Genomic DNA, 17,251 nt, shown 5'->3' with positions numbered 1-17,251 from the left:
ATGAACTGAAGAGGAAGACATAAAAGATTGAAAGGGAGTTTGAGGAGTTTAAGATACAGCAACAGGAGGAGTACAATAAGCTACGTGAGGATATCATGCTCTTTAGCTCTTCTTCTGGTAACTCTCAGTCATCAACTCTGTTGGCTTGATGCAGTGAACATTTGTGGTATGATGTGTGTACTCGTGTGGTGGTTTGATGTGGTGAAACTATCAACGGGTTGTTGCTGATGTGTAAACAGTAATTTATTGTATTTGATTGTCATGCTAAATAATTATGTAGACATCGTTGAATAATTATATAGTCAATATGTGCAGCAGTGACGATCTTGAATTACTTTTATGATGAATTGATTGTTGGGCATGTGGTAGAACCTGGGCAGGCCATGTGATCAAATAAAAAATATGACACGTGGACAAACCAGTGCATGACATGTGAAATAGCCATGGCACGGCACGTGGGCTAATAAAAATCCGACACGTGGAAGGAAGCCGTCAAGCCACGTGGCCGAATAAAAAAACGAAATATGGACGGACAACATCGTGACACATGGTCGAATATGAAATGGCCATGTGGACCAATAAAAATATAACATATGGTCAAATAAAAAAATGACACGTGACCCAACCGCAACACAACACGTGTGCCAATAGAAAACAGACATGTGAAACAATAGGGGCCTGACACGTGGTCCATTAAGAACCTGAAACGTGTAAGAACCAGAGATGGCCACATTGTCCAATAACAAGGTGCCAGTCCCCGAACCGTCTCCAATGCAATCGGCTATAGCAGGAACACATGGAAAGCATCTTCAACGGAAGCAACCGCCAGCGTGGCTGACCCCTGCCACGCATGCCAAAGCAGTTCTATGACGATCAGTTTTCATCATAGATCTATCCAATTCTATGACGAATCGTCATAGAATTGCAAGAATGACGCGACTTCTATGATGAACTGTTTTTCGTCATAAATTTGTCATAAAAACTGAAATTATGACGAATTTGGCTCCTTCAGTGACGAAAACCGATCGTCGTAGAAGTGGATATTCCTAGTAGTGTTCAAATGTTTCAGGTGTTTCATACGTACGTTGCAAGTGTTTCATCTGGATATTGTATATGTTTTGCAATGGCTACACACGTATTTTTCTAGTGTTTCAGACGTATGTTATAAGTGTTTCAACTATTTTCAAAGTATTCCATCTAGATGTTGTAAAAGTAGATCTGGTGTTGCACATGTTGCAGTGAAACCCACCTGCCGCAGCTGCCTACTATAGCTGTTGGGACCGCGTGCATGCGTATGGGAGTGGAGGGGGCGCGAGTGGCAGGCACAGATCGAGACTCGGCCCCAGCGTTGGCGAATGAGTTTGGTATCGTCCGAATTCAATTTTGACTCAAAACCTTTAACTCTAAGAAAAAATAAATCATGCCTAGCATTTCATCATGCACATTAATCTATATGGAATGCATCATGTTATCATTTGAAAAAATATATAAAATAAATTTATGTTGAATTTGATCAGGAGCTCGAATAACTTTATTTTTGGAAAACCAAAATAGTTATGAGACTAAAAAAGGTATTGCCATGACTTGACTTTGTCAAAGATATGACTAGGGCATTTTATTTTAGATTTTTCCAAAGGGAATTTCATAAAGGAAAATAAGGTGAAAGAGAGCTAGAACTAATTAAATTAGGAAAAGAAGGTTTAAACAATAACATGTTGGTTTTGTATTTTAAAAGAGGGAGGATTTAGACATATGTTGCCCAAGAGTTGGCCAACACCTATAAGGATTTTATTTAATTCACAATTAATTCTATGGGGTTTTGGTTTGGAAATCAAGATAAGAAAGGTGGAAGGTTAACTTAGTTGACCTATAAACTACGTGCAACACATCAACAAGCAACCTGTAAAGCCATGGATTGCATGACAACATGCAAGGGGAGGTTGGAGACGGGGGCAAAGGGAAAATGGGAAGGTGCATAGCTGGGCATGGTGACTGAGGAGGGTGGATCTTGGGCGGAAGGTCGCTAGGGAGGGCGCACGGGCTGTGGAGGTGGCCAAGGAAGGAGTGGCAGCGGCGGCGGTGGCTGGTAGCACTGTTCATCTACACTACCATTTAGCCTGTTTACACGCGTGTAAACGCTACACTATGGTTTGTCGTGTCCATTTAATTAGCCCTTTATCCTATTTAATCACTATTTAATTTATTTAAATGGCCATTTAGCCTGAATAAATAGGTAAACGATAAGTGACCGTTTAGTCCGCTTAAATGTGTAGGCTAACACTGCCTAGTAGTGGTGCATCTTGAGCAAGAGGGCAGAAGGAGGATGGGGCAGGACCAAAGGAGGATGCGGCAGACCTAGGAGGTTGAGCTTAGGTGGTGGAGTGGGGTGTGTGTGTGGGGGGGGGGGGGGGGGGGGGGGGGGGGGGGGGGCTTGGCGGCGGCAACAACAGAGACCGCACGAGAAGGCCAAACTCAGGTGGTGATCAAGGAGGAAGGACCCATTTAGGCCAAGAGGAAAAATGGCGCCCAACAGTCAAACTTGAGGCAGCAAATGTGGAGTCTTAACGCACGAGAAGAAACAAGCAGAAGTTTGTGCGAGTGCGGGAGTGAAAACAGGGTAAACAGAAGGGGGAAAAAATCCATACAACCTCCCTCAATTATTGAGGAAGTCCCCTCAATTAGAAAATCGGATTTTTAAACTCCTCCAGCTCTTGAAACCTCAGGATTTGTATGTGTTTGATTTCAGGACTTCATGGGATGGGTTGGCTCCGTCCTGGGGTTTTTTTTTTTTTTTGTTAGGTTGAACCCATTCCGCGTTTGGTTAAGGGGTTGGGGTTGTCTTTGGTTCCTTGTTTGGTCGGAGGTACATGTGATGTGGGTTGAGCACCCTAACATGCGGGCCCAAGGTGTCAGCCTCTCTTTCTTCTTCTCCCTTGGTCTTCTTCTCCCGCACACGGATCTCTCCAGCTCGTGATTCCAGCCCACCCCACAGCTACGCGCCGTGCTGGCGCCGCTTGCTAGGGCCCCACCGCCATTGCAACTCACCTCCCAGGGCTTCATCCATCGGAGCTCCACTCGCCTCCCAGAGCTTCATCCGCTGGAACAAAAGGGCCCCTTGCAGACGTGCAAATGCAGACGACGCGCTATCTGATGGTCCACGGACAGCAAGCCCGCACAGCTCCTGGCGACGGTGATTCCTAGTGCTCAATGAGGAGCAGGCGGCAGCGAGATCCACGGCGATTCCTAGCGCACAACGAGGAGACCGAGCGTTGGGGAACTCACGCGTGGCTCGACCCCGTCTGCATCCAAGGGGTATATTCCCTATCAGGTTCAACCCAACCCAACTTAGCTCCCAACCAAACACTTCGAAATCTGTGGGTTCAACCCGACCCCAACCCATGCCAACCCTCCATCCAAACACTAGCTAACTTCCTGAGTGGTTTTAGCGAACGTGTCATGTGAGCGTCCTACGTGGTGCCACATCAGCCAATACGGAGGTATATCAGACTTCTCACAACAGTTCAGGGAGATCCATTAGACTTTATAGAAAAATTGTAGAAAAAACTTTTCGGATAATTATCTAGAATAAATATGCATTAAAACATACTAAGAATCTGATTTAACTAACCGAAACTTCTCCGATCACTAGATTGCCCTAGACTGGTTTTGGACGGCAGGTGAAATAGAAATGGGATTTCTTAAATCAGTAATACTGCCAAGCAAACGCCAAATACAACCCATGCACTTCCAGTTATCAGGTTACTTCATAATCCATTACCTGGAATTAACATTGCAGTACAATGATGATGAGCAGAGATACACAGAATTAGCATAGCCAATCATATAACCACAGCTATGCAGGCACACTACTTCAGGTCAGTAAGTTCAATACATAAGAGAGCTTCGATGCTGACACAGAGTCAACAATAAACTTCGGTATAATCACGAACAGGAGAAACACATCCAAGATGAGGAAACATCCAATGATTACCCAAAACAAGGTGCAAAGTTCACGGGGATGCTTTCACCTCGAATGGTTACTCTGGGAAGCAAAAGCTCATTACACATCGGGTGGTGAACCACCAGGAACTAACTGTGACAGGACAAGTGAGTGTGTTAGACATGGCAATCAGCATTAGACAATAACGAAAGCACTAAAAATGAGCATTATCTGATCATGATCCTTACAATGGCTATGTTGTTGCCGTTCAGGAGGATCTGGTCGAGCTTTGTAATGCGGCGCCCTTCAGCAGTGTATTCACTGCAGGATAAGACATGAGGCTGGTGAGATTATGGACTAAAATTCAGAAAAGTAATTGAACACTAAAAATCTTGGTTTCAAAGGCAAGGCGACCCAAGGCAAGCTAGGTATGCCTTGTCGCCTGACAAGATGTAACTAGACCCCTAAGGCGAGTTGGGTCCACCCGGACATCTAGGCAACGCCTTTAAAATAGAGAATCACTAATAGAGCAGGTGAACTGGTGAAGAAACTAGATCTAAGTTAACTTGAAACATTTGTTTCTATTATAGCTAAGTGTTGTAACTTCAGGTTCGTCGGAGAACAATTGATATCAACGTTTTGATTCACCGAAACTCCTGCTGCGCTTTCAAAATATACAGAAAAATTTACTGTAAGTTACAAGGCATGGGCTCGGGGAAACCGGACAGTTCACCATCTAGTACAGCTTTAAAATGGATCCTCTTCTAAAGAAGTGTTGGCTTATTGCAGCTTATATACAGAATGGCAAAGAAAATGAACTACCGTCTTTTGCTGCAAGGTAGGAGTTTGATTTAAAAGTTAAGGAGATAGCTTCTGTAATTCTGGAGTTCTGAGTCTCTTAGAACCAGGAGTTTATCAAACCTCCAAAACGAATCATGTTTTGCAAGTAGATATGAATGCGATCACTAGATAACTTGGCTGCATCTCTGTTGTCTTTCACTAATAAGATTGGACCATTCTTACTGGTGGAGCTTTCTAAAGGACAATGTTCTGAATGCTATGGTGTTTTTTCTCATCAAGTAATTAATAACTGAGCAGTAGGGTCGAGCTCCCTTACAAAGTTATGAAGCAATACCAGTTAGATTAACTATCCCTTAGACACTATTCAAGCTCCACTGCTTTCATGTAACGAGCACAAACTATCTTTTTTTTTCCATTAAAAGTTATGTAATATCCAAGCCTGCTGACAGAGGAATTGGTCTGAAGTACCCTCTATAACAAAGATCTCGTCCGCAATTCACTAGGTTAGTTGTATCTAAGAAATTATCCAAGCCCCACCAACATGATGCCATGAGTATGAGCAACATTTTTGCACTAAAATTAGCAACAACTGGGGTAAGAAAGTGGTCTGAGCTAGTACACTGAAGAAACATCTAACCAAACAAGGGTAACCATCAAGATACGAAACAACGTAGAAGAACATAGACTAGGGTTTAGGGGTTTGGGGGTGATCTTCGACATACTACTCGATGACGTCCTCCAGCACCATATTGACGTAGACATCAAAGCCGCAGAGGGTGCCAACGAGCTCCTTGTCCCCCTTCATGATCACCCAGATCTTGGACCCGATGCACCGGTCGATCAGCTCTGGTCACCGCACCAATCCGCGCACGCCATGCAAAAGGAAACAGCCGATTCAAGAACTCGAACCCCCAAAATATAGAATGCAGAGACAACCGAATCGCGAGCACAGCTAAACGTAAAGTGATATATTCTTGGGTCCGTCGCGCACCTGAGGGGAGGAGCTGGGAGGGGTTATTCTGAGACATGGCGACACCTCTGGTGGGTCGGTGGCAGTGGGGGCGGTGGGGATCGGTAGGCGACGATGAGGCCGCGACTGCAACGGCGGAGGAGGGCGTCGGCGGCGGCGCAGAGATTGGGGTTTTGCTTCTGAGTTGGGTTGGATGGGTCCTTTCGTCGATTTGTGACGAGAAGGCGGGGCACAGCGGAGCCGTGCGGTTAGCCGTCCGATTGCAAAATCCACGGCGCATATCACCACTGTCCTCCCGGATCTGAGCTGGGCTGAGAAGCATCGGTGTACTGATTGGGCCGGTCCAACCCACCTGCCATAAGAAGAAAGCCCGAAACCCAAAGCCTACGTTCCAAGATGGGCTTGGACTGGTGCCATCGACGATAATCTAGCCCTTCTAATCACAAGCCCAAACTACATCCTCGGTCGGAGCTTAGTTTTTTTTTTAAGTCGAAGCTTAGTTATTAGTCATGGAATTGGATGACGATGGATCTATCCGATGTTGTCGGATTTACCTCAATACACATATGTTGGAGTGGATTGAGGTAAAATTTAGTTTAAAAGTTCCACTTCAACACATGTTGATCGATGTCAATCTGACTACATCCAAACAAGGCCTAAGTATTAACATTCATTAAGAAGATTGTTCACATCTAGAAAAAAATCTATACACATGCATAAGTACAACTTCGTAGCCATATCTATACCATATAGATAGCAGTACCATTGAGTTGGCCGTTCCGAAAGAAAAGTACGATGACACATATATCGAACTATTACCATATAGTAAACAAATTATACATAAATCTATAAATATATGAAACAAATGTAGTACTAGCTTCATCCTATGTAATTCTGAACCTGGTCAAAGTCTATCTTCAATTTAATAAAATTTATAAAAAAAAATATTGTCACATTTATGACTCTAAAAATAAATACGCAATCAAAATTATTTTCATGCCGAATGCGAATATTTTTATTTAGTATGACAAATATTAGTACATTTATATGAAAGTCAAATTTTGAATCATTTGACTTAATACTAATTTTGAATTAGATTTTGTTTGGAAGGGAGAGAGTAGCTTTCTAGCTGCATCACTGCCTGACAGTGACAGGGAATTTCTTTTTTTTTCTTCAGAGAAAGAAGTGACGAAGGCGGCAAGCAATGGATTGTTAATGGTGGCCCACATGGTCGGCGGGCCCGGTGAAAACCCAACATGCACATGCTCGCCTAGCCGCCCATACATTCAGCTCACATCAAGCCCACCCGAGGCGTCGGTTAGGCCGCGCGCTCCACCTTCCTCGACCTCCCGACGCGTGGTCACCTCCTCTTCGCAGCGTGGATCCGCTGCACCAATAATCAATTCCGGTAAAATAAAATCAAATCTAGGAGTGTGTCCTTTCTACGTGTACTCGTACGCGTGGGTGCGAGAACCCACTAGGAGCCAGCTCACAGTCTGTTCTCTTGGATCGGGAGGAGCAGAGCCGAAGTGACGGGATCAAGATTTGGATTTGAACCCGGACGACGGGAGGAGGAGGAGGAGGCCTAGTCATGGAGAAGGAGGAGAAGCAGGAGCTGGAGGGTGCCGCGGCGGCGGCGAGGCGGCGGCTGGTGATCGGGGTGGGGTTCTGGGTGCAGGGCTTCCGCCTCTTCCCGTGGCTGGGCGTCAATTTCTTCCTCAAGGACGGCATGGGCGTCGCCGCCTCCTCGCTGCAGATCCTCCAGGCCTCCGCCAACCTGCCCATGGTCGCCAAGCCGCTCCTTGGCCTCCTCTCCGATGCCGTCCCCATACGCGGCCATCGCCGCCTGCCCTACGTCGCCATCGGCGGTACGCCCTCTTGGCCATTCTCTTTTACTATCCTGTTGTATTGAGTATTTCCTGCCTAGATCCCGAACCCACATCTGCCATTACCAATTCACGTCGTCGTTATTCTCATCGTACCTTTCCAGGACTTAATCTAACACATTGCTCCCGAATCTTGTTTATTACTTGATTTTGGGAATTGTATACCACCAGGATGGAATTTTACTCATTTTTGTTATCCGAAAGCATAAATATATCTCTTTACTTTAATGTACCTGTTAAAACCTGCATGTGCTATTCAATATATGTATATCCTAAATCTAGCTCTTAAACATGAACGGAGTAGTTATCATTGAAGCCTAATAGCCTATGAATATGCGTAGCATTTCTCTGCTTTCGCGTTGTCTTCGCAGTGACAGAATAAACACCCGTGGATCTTTCACATTCTTTTCTCCCGTGTTGTCGGTAAATGTGTGTCCAATGGCAAACGACAGCACCGCAAAGAATATGCTCACGCACCACCTGTCCTCTTGGCCTTCCTCACCGGTCCCGTCTGTTCTCTTTAACCTTTTCTTTTCTTCTTCTAATTACCATTCGTCTTTGTCTTTTTTTGCCTCCCCCACTCGCCTTTCAAGGCAACAACTTTTATACGGTCCTCCACCAAATTTGCTGTCTTGTTGATGTTTACACATTCACAAATCACCAAGCTAGAAAGCTCCCAATCCAACTAGGCCACGCATGAATGCGCTGTCAACTCTTGATGTGGCCCTAGCTGTCCACTTTAAAATATTCTTTCTTGCCCAACACAAGTGCCTTGATGAAATTCAAGGATGGTGAACCAATTCATTCAAATGTCCCATGATTCAAACTGTGGCTGCAGAGAAAATATGTTTTACTATGCACCTCAATTTATAAACACCATCCAAACAATTGGCTAGCATCACTTGAATCTTTGTATTTCAATTATTTTGAAGTATTTAATAGTTAGCTACCTTGTTGTGGCAACGATAAATACTTTGCTCAATCTGTCAATCACATCAGTTAACAGAAAATATGGCCTGAGAAGTACCCAGTCAATCACATCAGTTAGGGTGTGTTTAGTTGGGGAGGTGAAAATTTTTGGGTGTCACATCGGATGTGTCGGAAGGATGTCGGGAGGGGTTTTTGGATACTAATAAAAAAACAAATTACAGAACCCATCAGGAAACTACGAGACGAATCTAATAATACTAATTAATCGGTCATTAGCACATGCGGGTTACTGTAGCACTTAAGGCTTTTCATGGACTAATTAGGCTTAAAAGATTCGTCTCGCGATTTTGCCGAGAACTGTGCAATTAGTTTTTTTTTCGTCTACATTTAGTACTCCATACATGTGTCCAAACATGCTCTTTTACTGTAGGAGGCAAAAAATTTTAGAAACTAAACAGGGCCTTCACAGAAAATATGGCCTGAGAAGTTCCCAAAACACAAAGTTAAGTGAACCCAGGGGGACCTAGGTTCCACACCAAGCCATTTTAGGCGCTACTTTTAGCATGTATTTATAAATCCTTGATGAATGGATAGGCATAGAAATCACGTCAGCATTGTACTTGCAGCATCTACTCTTTCTTACTGAACTTTTGCATTTACCATGCTAACTTGCCTTTTGATTGTTGTGGTTCCAGCTCTCTTGCAGGCAATTTCATGGCTGGCAATTGCACTTTGGCAAGATATCTCTCTTCAGGTTCTTACCATTTTTCTCCTCTTGAGCAACTTTGGTGCTTCCATATGTGAGGTTGCCAATGATGCCATTGTGGCGGAGGCTGGGAAGATAGTGACATCTTCCTCGGGATCGGGTCAGCTTCAATCGTTTGCTTGGATGTTCGGCTCCTCTGCTGGTGCTTTAGGAAACCTCCTTGGAGGCATTGCTCTCAGCTATTTTTCTCCCAAAATCATGTTTCTGTTTTTCGCAATCCTTCTCCTGCTCCAGTTCTTCACAACCGTGGCTATACCTGAGAGCTCTCTCAAACTCCCAAAGGCAGCTACTGCTACCAATCTATCAGCACTCACCAGCATCCGTAAGCAAGTCAAAGAGCTGTCATGTGCCCTATCTATGCCTGAAATGTTTTGGTCAATCATATGGTTTACAGTGTCTTACGCCGTCATACCTTTTCTACTTGGGACCATGTTCTTCTATCAGACTGAAGTGTTAAGACTAGACTCATCAGTTATCGGCTTATCAAAGGTGTTTGGGCAAGTAGCTCTCTTGGCTTGGAGCATGTCATACAACAAGTACTTCAAAACAATGTCCGCCCGGAAGGTCCTATCAGTTCTGCAGTTTGTCACAGCAGTCATAATGTTGTCAGATGTGTTATTCGTTCAGGGAATATACAGAAAGGTTGGAATACCAGACTCCATATACACAATTGTCTTCTCCGGGTTGCTCGAGGGTCTTATGTTTTTCAAGGTGCTGCCCTTCAGTGTTCATATTGCAAAACTTTGCCCTGCTGGTTGCGAGGGATCCGTAATGGCCTTTGTCATGTCCGCACTTGCCCTTGCCACTATCGTCAGTGGCTATCTTGGAGTTGCTCTTGCTGCCTTAATGGGAGTATCTGGAGATGATTTCTCAGCACTGCCAGCTTGCCTGTTGATTGAGGCTGCGTGCACAATGCTGCCACTATGTTGCTCGTCTTTGATCAAAGAGAGAAGAGAAAAGGAGAAGAAAGAAGAGTAGAATACATATATATTATTTGGATGGAGATGATGTATCGTTCATTGTTGGGCTTTACCCTCAACCTTTTGGTCTCATTTCAGTTTCATTATGTGATCATAGCATGGAGAAACAAAATAGGAGAAGATTAGATTTGTCCCAGTGTTAACACCTCTAAGGCTTCTCAAGAACTATCGTCAAACAACGAGCATATATATGTACATATACATGCGTGCCACTACCATTCTTCTACAAATTTAGTATTACTTTATGTAACTAGCTAGTTACGTCGTTTTATGTAATGTTTTGCCTGTTACATGTGTTTTATATGGACAGTTTAATTTGCTTATGTTGCCTCATTGCCCATGCTTGTACCTCTCTTCCACAAAGAAATTGTACTACACATCGTGTCAAAAAAAAAATTGTACTACACATTATAGTGGCAAACGTGGCAAACTGTTTGATGATGGATATCGAACCATTGTTATGTCTAGAATGTAGCCTGAAGAAATTAACATCACAGAGGTGGGTTTTACACATCGTAAGATAATGGAGATCGTAGGGCGTAAGGTAGATATGCGAAGGAAAAAAAAGAGGCCAGATTCGACTGCAATGATCTTATCAGCTTGCTGCGTTATTTCTGTAGCCATTGTAAAATATCATTCGATTTATGCTGACTTTTTTATATTTTGAAAAAAGAATGGTCAGCACATATGTTCTTTTTAAAGCTCACCTAGCATAATACCAGGGGCAGGCCCGGGGGTATTGAATCTCCATTATTTTTGCTAACTAATGGTTACAAGTGTATCAATCAATTATAGATGTCACATAGTAGGTTGAAGCAGTCAATTTTCTTTATCTTATATAAAATATTGTATACACGTTCTTCAAAATCTGAGACAACAGCATCAGCACATTTATAAAAATATTGAATACACGTTCTTCAAATCCAGGGATCCACGAGGTTCATTTCCTAGTGTTGAACTTATTCAGTTAAACAAGTTGGACTGCGTTCAACCCTAAAACTTAGAACCGCAGATGACATAATATACCTACCTAACTGAACTTTTGCTGCACGCCGAGCTCTGCCAATCCCTCTATACTCAGTACGAGAAAATGGAAGGAAGACGAATCATTTTAAAAATTAAGGAAGAACAAAATCTGCAATGACATACAAACTATCATATTAATATTGATGAATAAAATTCGCATTGTTCATTGCTATTGGCTTTACAAGAAAAGAAACGCCTGTTCCTTGCGATATTACATTTAAACTCTGAAACTTGAACTAACAGCACAAATGAGTATTAATGGCATTTACTATTTCTGTTGAAAATGCAATCAACAGCTGCACTAGCTGTTAACTACAAGAAAATCAGCACCAATTGGTAGATGATCGCTAGGATGTTGAAAGTTGGGCAAGCCTCCTTTCACATCCTCAGAATCCCCTCGCGGCAAACAAAGTAGGCTAGTAGGTTTTATTGAACTACCATCCGACAAGAATATGTAGTCCAGTGTTCCAGTAAAACCAGGAGTGTAATTTGTGTACTCTGGCTCCCCTCCATTTGCAGCATAAAGGCTGCATAACTTGATTGGAGCTTCATCTGTAGATTCTAGGTTGGCAGATACAAGGCAATTGTATACCTGAAAATTGTAGTATTTAATCAGATGGGGTGGGACAAAGTTGTATTGAACCCAAAATCAACACTGGTTAACAGATTATGTTATATCATGAAACCAATATGTGAGTTGCTGTGCACAAAGTTCCCTTTCTAATATCGTCCGATATAGCATGGATCTACAACTATGTCCATAAGTCCATTCATTATAAGATATTTTTGCGTCCCATGTGGTCCATACATGTCCAAGAAACGTAATGGTATTTTTTTATATAAAAAAGGACCTCTCAGAATCACATCTATGATGTTCTAATTATACTTTGTATTACACTAGATAGAAATAATAGCAAAAGCACGACATGACGTTTTTCAAATCAATCAGCTTCAGGAAGCAATGAAATAAATGCAAGGCATACCTTGTCACCAGGGGTCGAATTGAAGTCACCAGCAATGATCACTGAAGGTTTACAATTATATTTATTTGAGATGAGTTGCTCAAACTGAGATACTCTCGAAAGAAGGTATTTTGCCTGAGCTAACTTTACATCGATCCATTCTGGGTCCCTACAGAAATATGCATCAACCAGAAATTTATACATTTGCTGGACAGCTGTCAACCAATATAGCTAAGACCAAACACAACAAAAATATCCAGTTTGTGAAAGCATATTCCAAAGAGAGTAAAATTTTCTGTTTCACTTGCCAATAAATATGTGTGTTTGCCACAATTAAAATGTGATCACAAGGATCACTAAGCTTGAAAGCTGCGATTAGACCAACACAGTCACGCTTCAATCTTACGCGTGGATCATTTGGATCTCCACGCTTGCTATTATCTGTTTTTGCATTCTTGTCTGGAAAAAGAGAGAGAAAAACATCATGGAGTATTAACGTCAAGCATCAGACCAGGCAAGAGATAAATCCAAAGTACAGGAAATAGCTACAGTCTGAGGTTAGAGGAGTCTGTTAACTCATTAGACACTGATATATAATGCATCTCCAATGACAGATTTATTAAGCGTTAAGAACAAAACAAAAAAACAGCCTGTTCTAATATATAGCTTGTAACTTGTAAGTAGCATTATTAGCCCAGATTACAACTTTACAGACTCATGGCGGAGCACCCTACTGTGATTCACGTGAGATTATTATAGTAGGATACAAGTCCAATTACCTTCTTCTGTTGAAGAATTATTTTCCAGGGCACTATTTACATGATCACTAGGAACATATTTTTCCACTAAATCATTGTAATGTATTCCTTCTTTCTGCACGAGTTCTGCACTGCAAAGGTAAGAGAGAGTCAAAGAAAAGTGATGAGGTTAAAATACTTTTTGCAATGCACATAAAGACGTTAAGTCCCAGAAGACCCAACATGTTCCATGTTCGACTTTCTAGATCACTGATCATTTATTTAGAAGAAATTATTCCCAAACTGAAGGTGTAGCTATTAGTGATCAGTTTCCATGAAATCGTCCATAGTAAATTGGATGCCAGAGAACACATATTTTGATGGGTGAGGTTAAATGTTACTTTTTTTCCCTCGGATCAGTAGCTGTTGTGACATGTTTAAGGAAAAATATTAATACCTTTTAAGTTTATAGAATATACCACAGCCATCTCTTTTGTCTCCAGATCGCTGAATGTAAATACTTGAATATCCAGAGTTTTCCATATTTTTCTTGTAGAAGGTATCATACTCATCCAACTCCTGCACATTGCGCAAGTCACATGAATTATATATTGCTTACAAGTATGAACCAGAAGAGAATCATTCCACACAAAAGAGACTGACCATTGATAGTAGGAATGCCAGCATCCCAAAAAACTTATTTGTGAACAAATAGGACAAGGATAATTTTGAACCACATGTGATAGCTGGAATCTAGTTGGGCAAAACCCAAATTCAGTTTCTGAGAGGAAAGTAAAATTAAGACATACTAGCCTAACATTACATTACAAACCCTACTGGGCCATGTCATTGACGCCATCTAGTGAGAGGGTGGAATTGTTTCATAAGAAAAAGAAATAAACACCATTACTGCTCCATCTTGCAACCCCTTGCCTCATTCTCAGAATAAACACAGGTATCGTATCGTATCATAAGCAAATGAAGTTTGCTACTGGTCCTGGGTGCCAAGGAACAGAAGGAGCAGCTGTGGACAGACGACAAAGACAGGAAAGCCAGGAATATAGAGAGGACTCAGAGGACAGGAAGAAAAGAAGCAGATTCTCCTTTTTTTTTTGGACAAGATGGCACACACAAGGTAGGATGTGACTTCCTCTATACTTGGCCAACAATGCCACGACAGCACAATCTGTTGGATTTCTTCATATTCATTGGCAAAATTTTGGGGTGCTACAAAACCCTAGATAATAAGAATAAAATTTGAACTGAAAAGCCAACATATTCTGCAAAGTAACCAAAGTAACAGTAAACACTGCAGAACATTGTATGACCACACAATGATGACATACATAAAGGGTGTTATTATATGCTAAAACTTCACATATGAAAGACAACCTGTATGCACATGAGGTCAGCATCAAAGCTCTTCAGTTCTGTAAGAATAGCTTTCGATCGAGATTTCCACCTATTTTGCAAACATGAAAGAGGAACATAAGTTAGGGGTCATGTTGTCAATATATGTTGTGACAATTAAATAGTATAATAGTACTCCCTCCATTCCAAATTGTAAGTCATTTTGGCTTTCTTAGACACATAGATTTTACAATGCATCTAGACATAGCATATATCTAGGTACATAGCAAAAGATATGTACCTAGAAAAGCCAGAACAACTTACAATCTGGAACAGAGGGAGTATATATATGTTTATGAGCAAAGTCTAAATGCTGTATTGCTTAGCAAACACGTCGTCCAGTTTGATTAAGATCTGCTGGGTAACCCTTCATGGAACCAAATTTGCATATTTCAATATCACTTTGTTCGACTTATGAAGCCTAGTTCAAGTAAGCCACATGGAAATAGTTAGATAAGGAAATGCCAACGATTTCTTCCTTTCAGACACCATGACTATACAGCATTAGAACCATAAGTACCATGACTGTAAGGAAAATCCAATAAATAGCACAAACAAGTGGTCAATCAAGGGCTTACTTGAGGCACGCAGATGAAGAATGAGGAAAAAACGTACTCTTAACATAAACCTGCGACACAGAGCAGACTATTAGGCACGGTTGGCAACCCACCATCATCCACCTATGCCAGAAAGCTTAAGCAAAAACAGACACACCTGGGCCAAGATGTTGTAAGAGACCAGCCGGAACTGGTACCCTGCATCCACTGGAAGCCAAAACCCGAAATGAATATTAGCATCGATCGCACAGGAATTCCACAGTTGCAAGTCTCAGTGATACTGATTACATCTTTAAGATTTCAGGGCTGACGATGACTGACCGGCATCTGTTTGGGATTCAATTTGCTCCGTAGGGAGAGGGGCGAACCTGGGCTGCGCCAGCGTGCTCATCCGCCGCTTGCAAACCCTAATTTTGCGGATCCGCTGAAACGTTAGAACTAAGAGGGCAAGAGAGGAAAGAAGGGGCAGGGTTAGGGGTGGGAATGGCCTCACGGGAGAAAGGAGAGCCGCCGGTCACCGGCAGGAGATGGGCTGGCCGCGGATCTCGAGCAGCGGCGGATGAGGAGGAGAGGTAGGTTATGTGCACAGTCACTCGGCATTAATGTAACGTTTGGATGGAGACCGGGATTGGGATAGAGATAAGGACTTATTTAGCGCCTCTTTGGCACGGCTTATGCCGGTTTCGACTTCATCTATTTTGCGTAAATCGAGATACTGTAGCGTGAAGCCGTTTTGTAAGCCGGGGTTAAAATGAACTAAAAGCCGGAAAAAGCTAGTTTTTCTGGCTTCACCGGCTTTGGCTTCACCGAAGAAGCCGTTTTGGATAAGCCGTGCCAAAAAGGACTTTAATCCTAGTCATTCATTCATTTCACTTTTCCTATCCCACCCCCTATATCCCAATATCCAAAAGCCACATAAGGAATAAGGATGCAAAATTGGAAATGCATTGAACACAGAGGGCGTGCATGAATCTCTTAAAATTGAAGATCCATGGTGTGTTTGGTTTTTGTTCAGAACTCATCTTGTTTTTGTGACCGAGAATATACTACCTACTAATACTATACATCCCAATCTAGGAATGAAAAATAGTTATTTTTCTACATCAAATCACTCTAAGACACGTGAATTGGAGTGGATTGAGGTGTAGTCAAGCAAGCCCTGAGTCTTTAGACAACGGGATAGCTTTTTCACACAATTAGTATCAACAATTAGCAGCCCCACATGATAACCACTGGCCCCACCTGTCATCCGTTGTCCCTATGCCTTCTTCCTAAGATATATCCTCTGTCCCACAGGCTACAACCATCTTGAGATTGTAAAGCCAGCATTCCGGAGGAGGTTGTGAGGCTAGCAGAGCGAGCTTGACGGGTGGAGCAAGCGGTAGGGCAAAGCTACTGAGCATCGGGGTTGGCAACGAGTCGTGGAATAGGTAGCGATGTGGGGGCAGCTATTAGGCAGTTGAGTTGACGGAGAAGCATGACTGATGAGCAACGGGGGCAGCAGCGGAGTGTAGTTGATGGAGCTTTGCAGGTAGAGCAAGCAACGTTGTGAGGTAGGCGAATGAGGCGGGCGGCATAGCGGGGCTGGCAGATCTCGGTTTGCGAGTGAGCGGCGCAGCGGGGTGGAGTTGGCGAGCTCCACTAGTGACAGGGTTGGCAAGCTAGGGCAAAGGTGGAGTGGCGGAGCTCAGCGGAGGCGAGGTGGAGACATAATGTAGAATCTCTAGTTAGCCTACAGGGGGGTGAATAGGCTTGTTAAAACAAAACTTGAACTTTTATCAAATTCAACCTGCGGCACTGCCGAGCCAGAACAGCGGCACTGCCACACCTGTAGACAACTTTGTGATGTAATTTAAAATCTGTAAAAGAAAACTTGGATCCAAGAGGTTACTGAGGTCCCTGCAGGTATATTAAACACAGATCAACAGCAAGAAGTGGTAGGAACACCACACACAAGTAGATCGACCTCAAACCCTAGAAATCACCTCAACAACAATATGAATCATAAGAATGTAAAGCAAGCACAAGGTGACAATGATTTATCCCATGGTTTAGCTCGTCACTAAGGCTTGCCTAAGTCCACGTTGTTGAGGTTAGCCACTAAGGCTTAGGGCTTTCCAACCCTTCCTCGTTCTCAAGTCAAGAGACTTAACTCTTGAGATGAGGGGTGAGTATACTAGCTGTAAGAGTTGGTTACAAACCTCCTGGGGCTGCCACACAAGTTGGCAAGCTCTACGGGCGACGCTCTAGCCGGCAAGAAGCCAAGCTCCAAGAGTAACAAACACA

General features: G+C 42.9%; 3 protein-coding genes across 5 annotated transcripts; 1 reads left to right on the top strand and 2 right to left on the bottom strand.

The window, feature by feature from the left end:
- Window positions 1-3,751: 3,751 nt before the first annotated feature.
- LOC136518388 (sm-like protein LSM5) lies at window positions 3,752-5,934 on the bottom strand. The gene is made up of 4 exons (XM_066512038.1): window positions 5,733-5,934; window positions 5,464-5,587; window positions 4,189-4,261; window positions 3,752-4,093 (listed from the first exon to the last, which is right to left on the bottom strand). The coding sequence occupies exons 1-4, from the start codon at window positions 5,767-5,769 to the stop codon at window positions 4,061-4,063; spliced, it is 267 nt and encodes an 88-aa protein (XP_066368135.1). The 5' UTR covers window positions 5,770-5,934; the 3' UTR covers window positions 3,752-4,060.
- Window positions 5,935-6,986: 1,052 nt separating this feature from the next.
- Window positions 6,987-10,706, top strand: LOC136516755 (probable folate-biopterin transporter 7). The gene is made up of 3 exons (XM_066510237.1): window positions 6,987-7,119; window positions 7,234-7,579; window positions 9,223-10,706. The coding sequence occupies exons 2-3, from the start codon at window positions 7,303-7,305 to the stop codon at window positions 10,269-10,271; spliced, it is 1,326 nt and encodes a 441-aa protein (XP_066366334.1). The 5' UTR covers window positions 6,987-7,119; window positions 7,234-7,302; the 3' UTR covers window positions 10,272-10,706.
- Window positions 10,707-11,414: 708 nt separating this feature from the next.
- LOC136515077 (carbon catabolite repressor protein 4 homolog 4-like) lies at window positions 11,415-15,568 on the bottom strand. Of its 3 annotated transcripts, none has more exons than XM_066508760.1 (10): window positions 15,459-15,568; window positions 15,287-15,372; window positions 15,123-15,172; window positions 14,987-15,036; window positions 14,391-14,460; window positions 13,456-13,577; window positions 13,041-13,150; window positions 12,570-12,720; window positions 12,283-12,430; window positions 11,415-11,891 (listed from the first exon to the last, which is right to left on the bottom strand). In XM_066508760.1, exons 1-10 carry the CDS (start codon window positions 15,563-15,565, stop codon window positions 11,601-11,603), a joined length of 1,185 nt encoding a protein of 394 aa, XP_066364857.1. In that variant the 5' UTR covers window positions 15,566-15,568; the 3' UTR covers window positions 11,415-11,600. The 3 variants fall into 3 exon arrangements, with proteins under 3 accessions (XP_066364857.1, XP_066364859.1, XP_066364858.1); XM_066508762.1 differs by having other exon boundaries at window positions 13,041-13,145; window positions 13,478-13,577; XM_066508761.1 differs by having other exon boundaries at window positions 13,041-13,145; window positions 14,392-14,460.
- Between the last annotated feature and the right edge of the window lie 1,683 nt (window positions 15,569-17,251).

Source organism: Miscanthus floridulus, chromosome 17 (assembly GCF_019320115.1).
Source record: "Miscanthus floridulus cultivar M001 chromosome 17, ASM1932011v1, whole genome shotgun sequence".
Classification (NCBI taxonomy): domain Eukaryota; kingdom Viridiplantae; phylum Streptophyta; class Magnoliopsida; order Poales; family Poaceae; genus Miscanthus; species Miscanthus floridulus.
The sequence above is the reverse complement of the archived record's forward strand: the minus strand, read 5'-3'. Positions and strand labels throughout refer to the sequence as shown.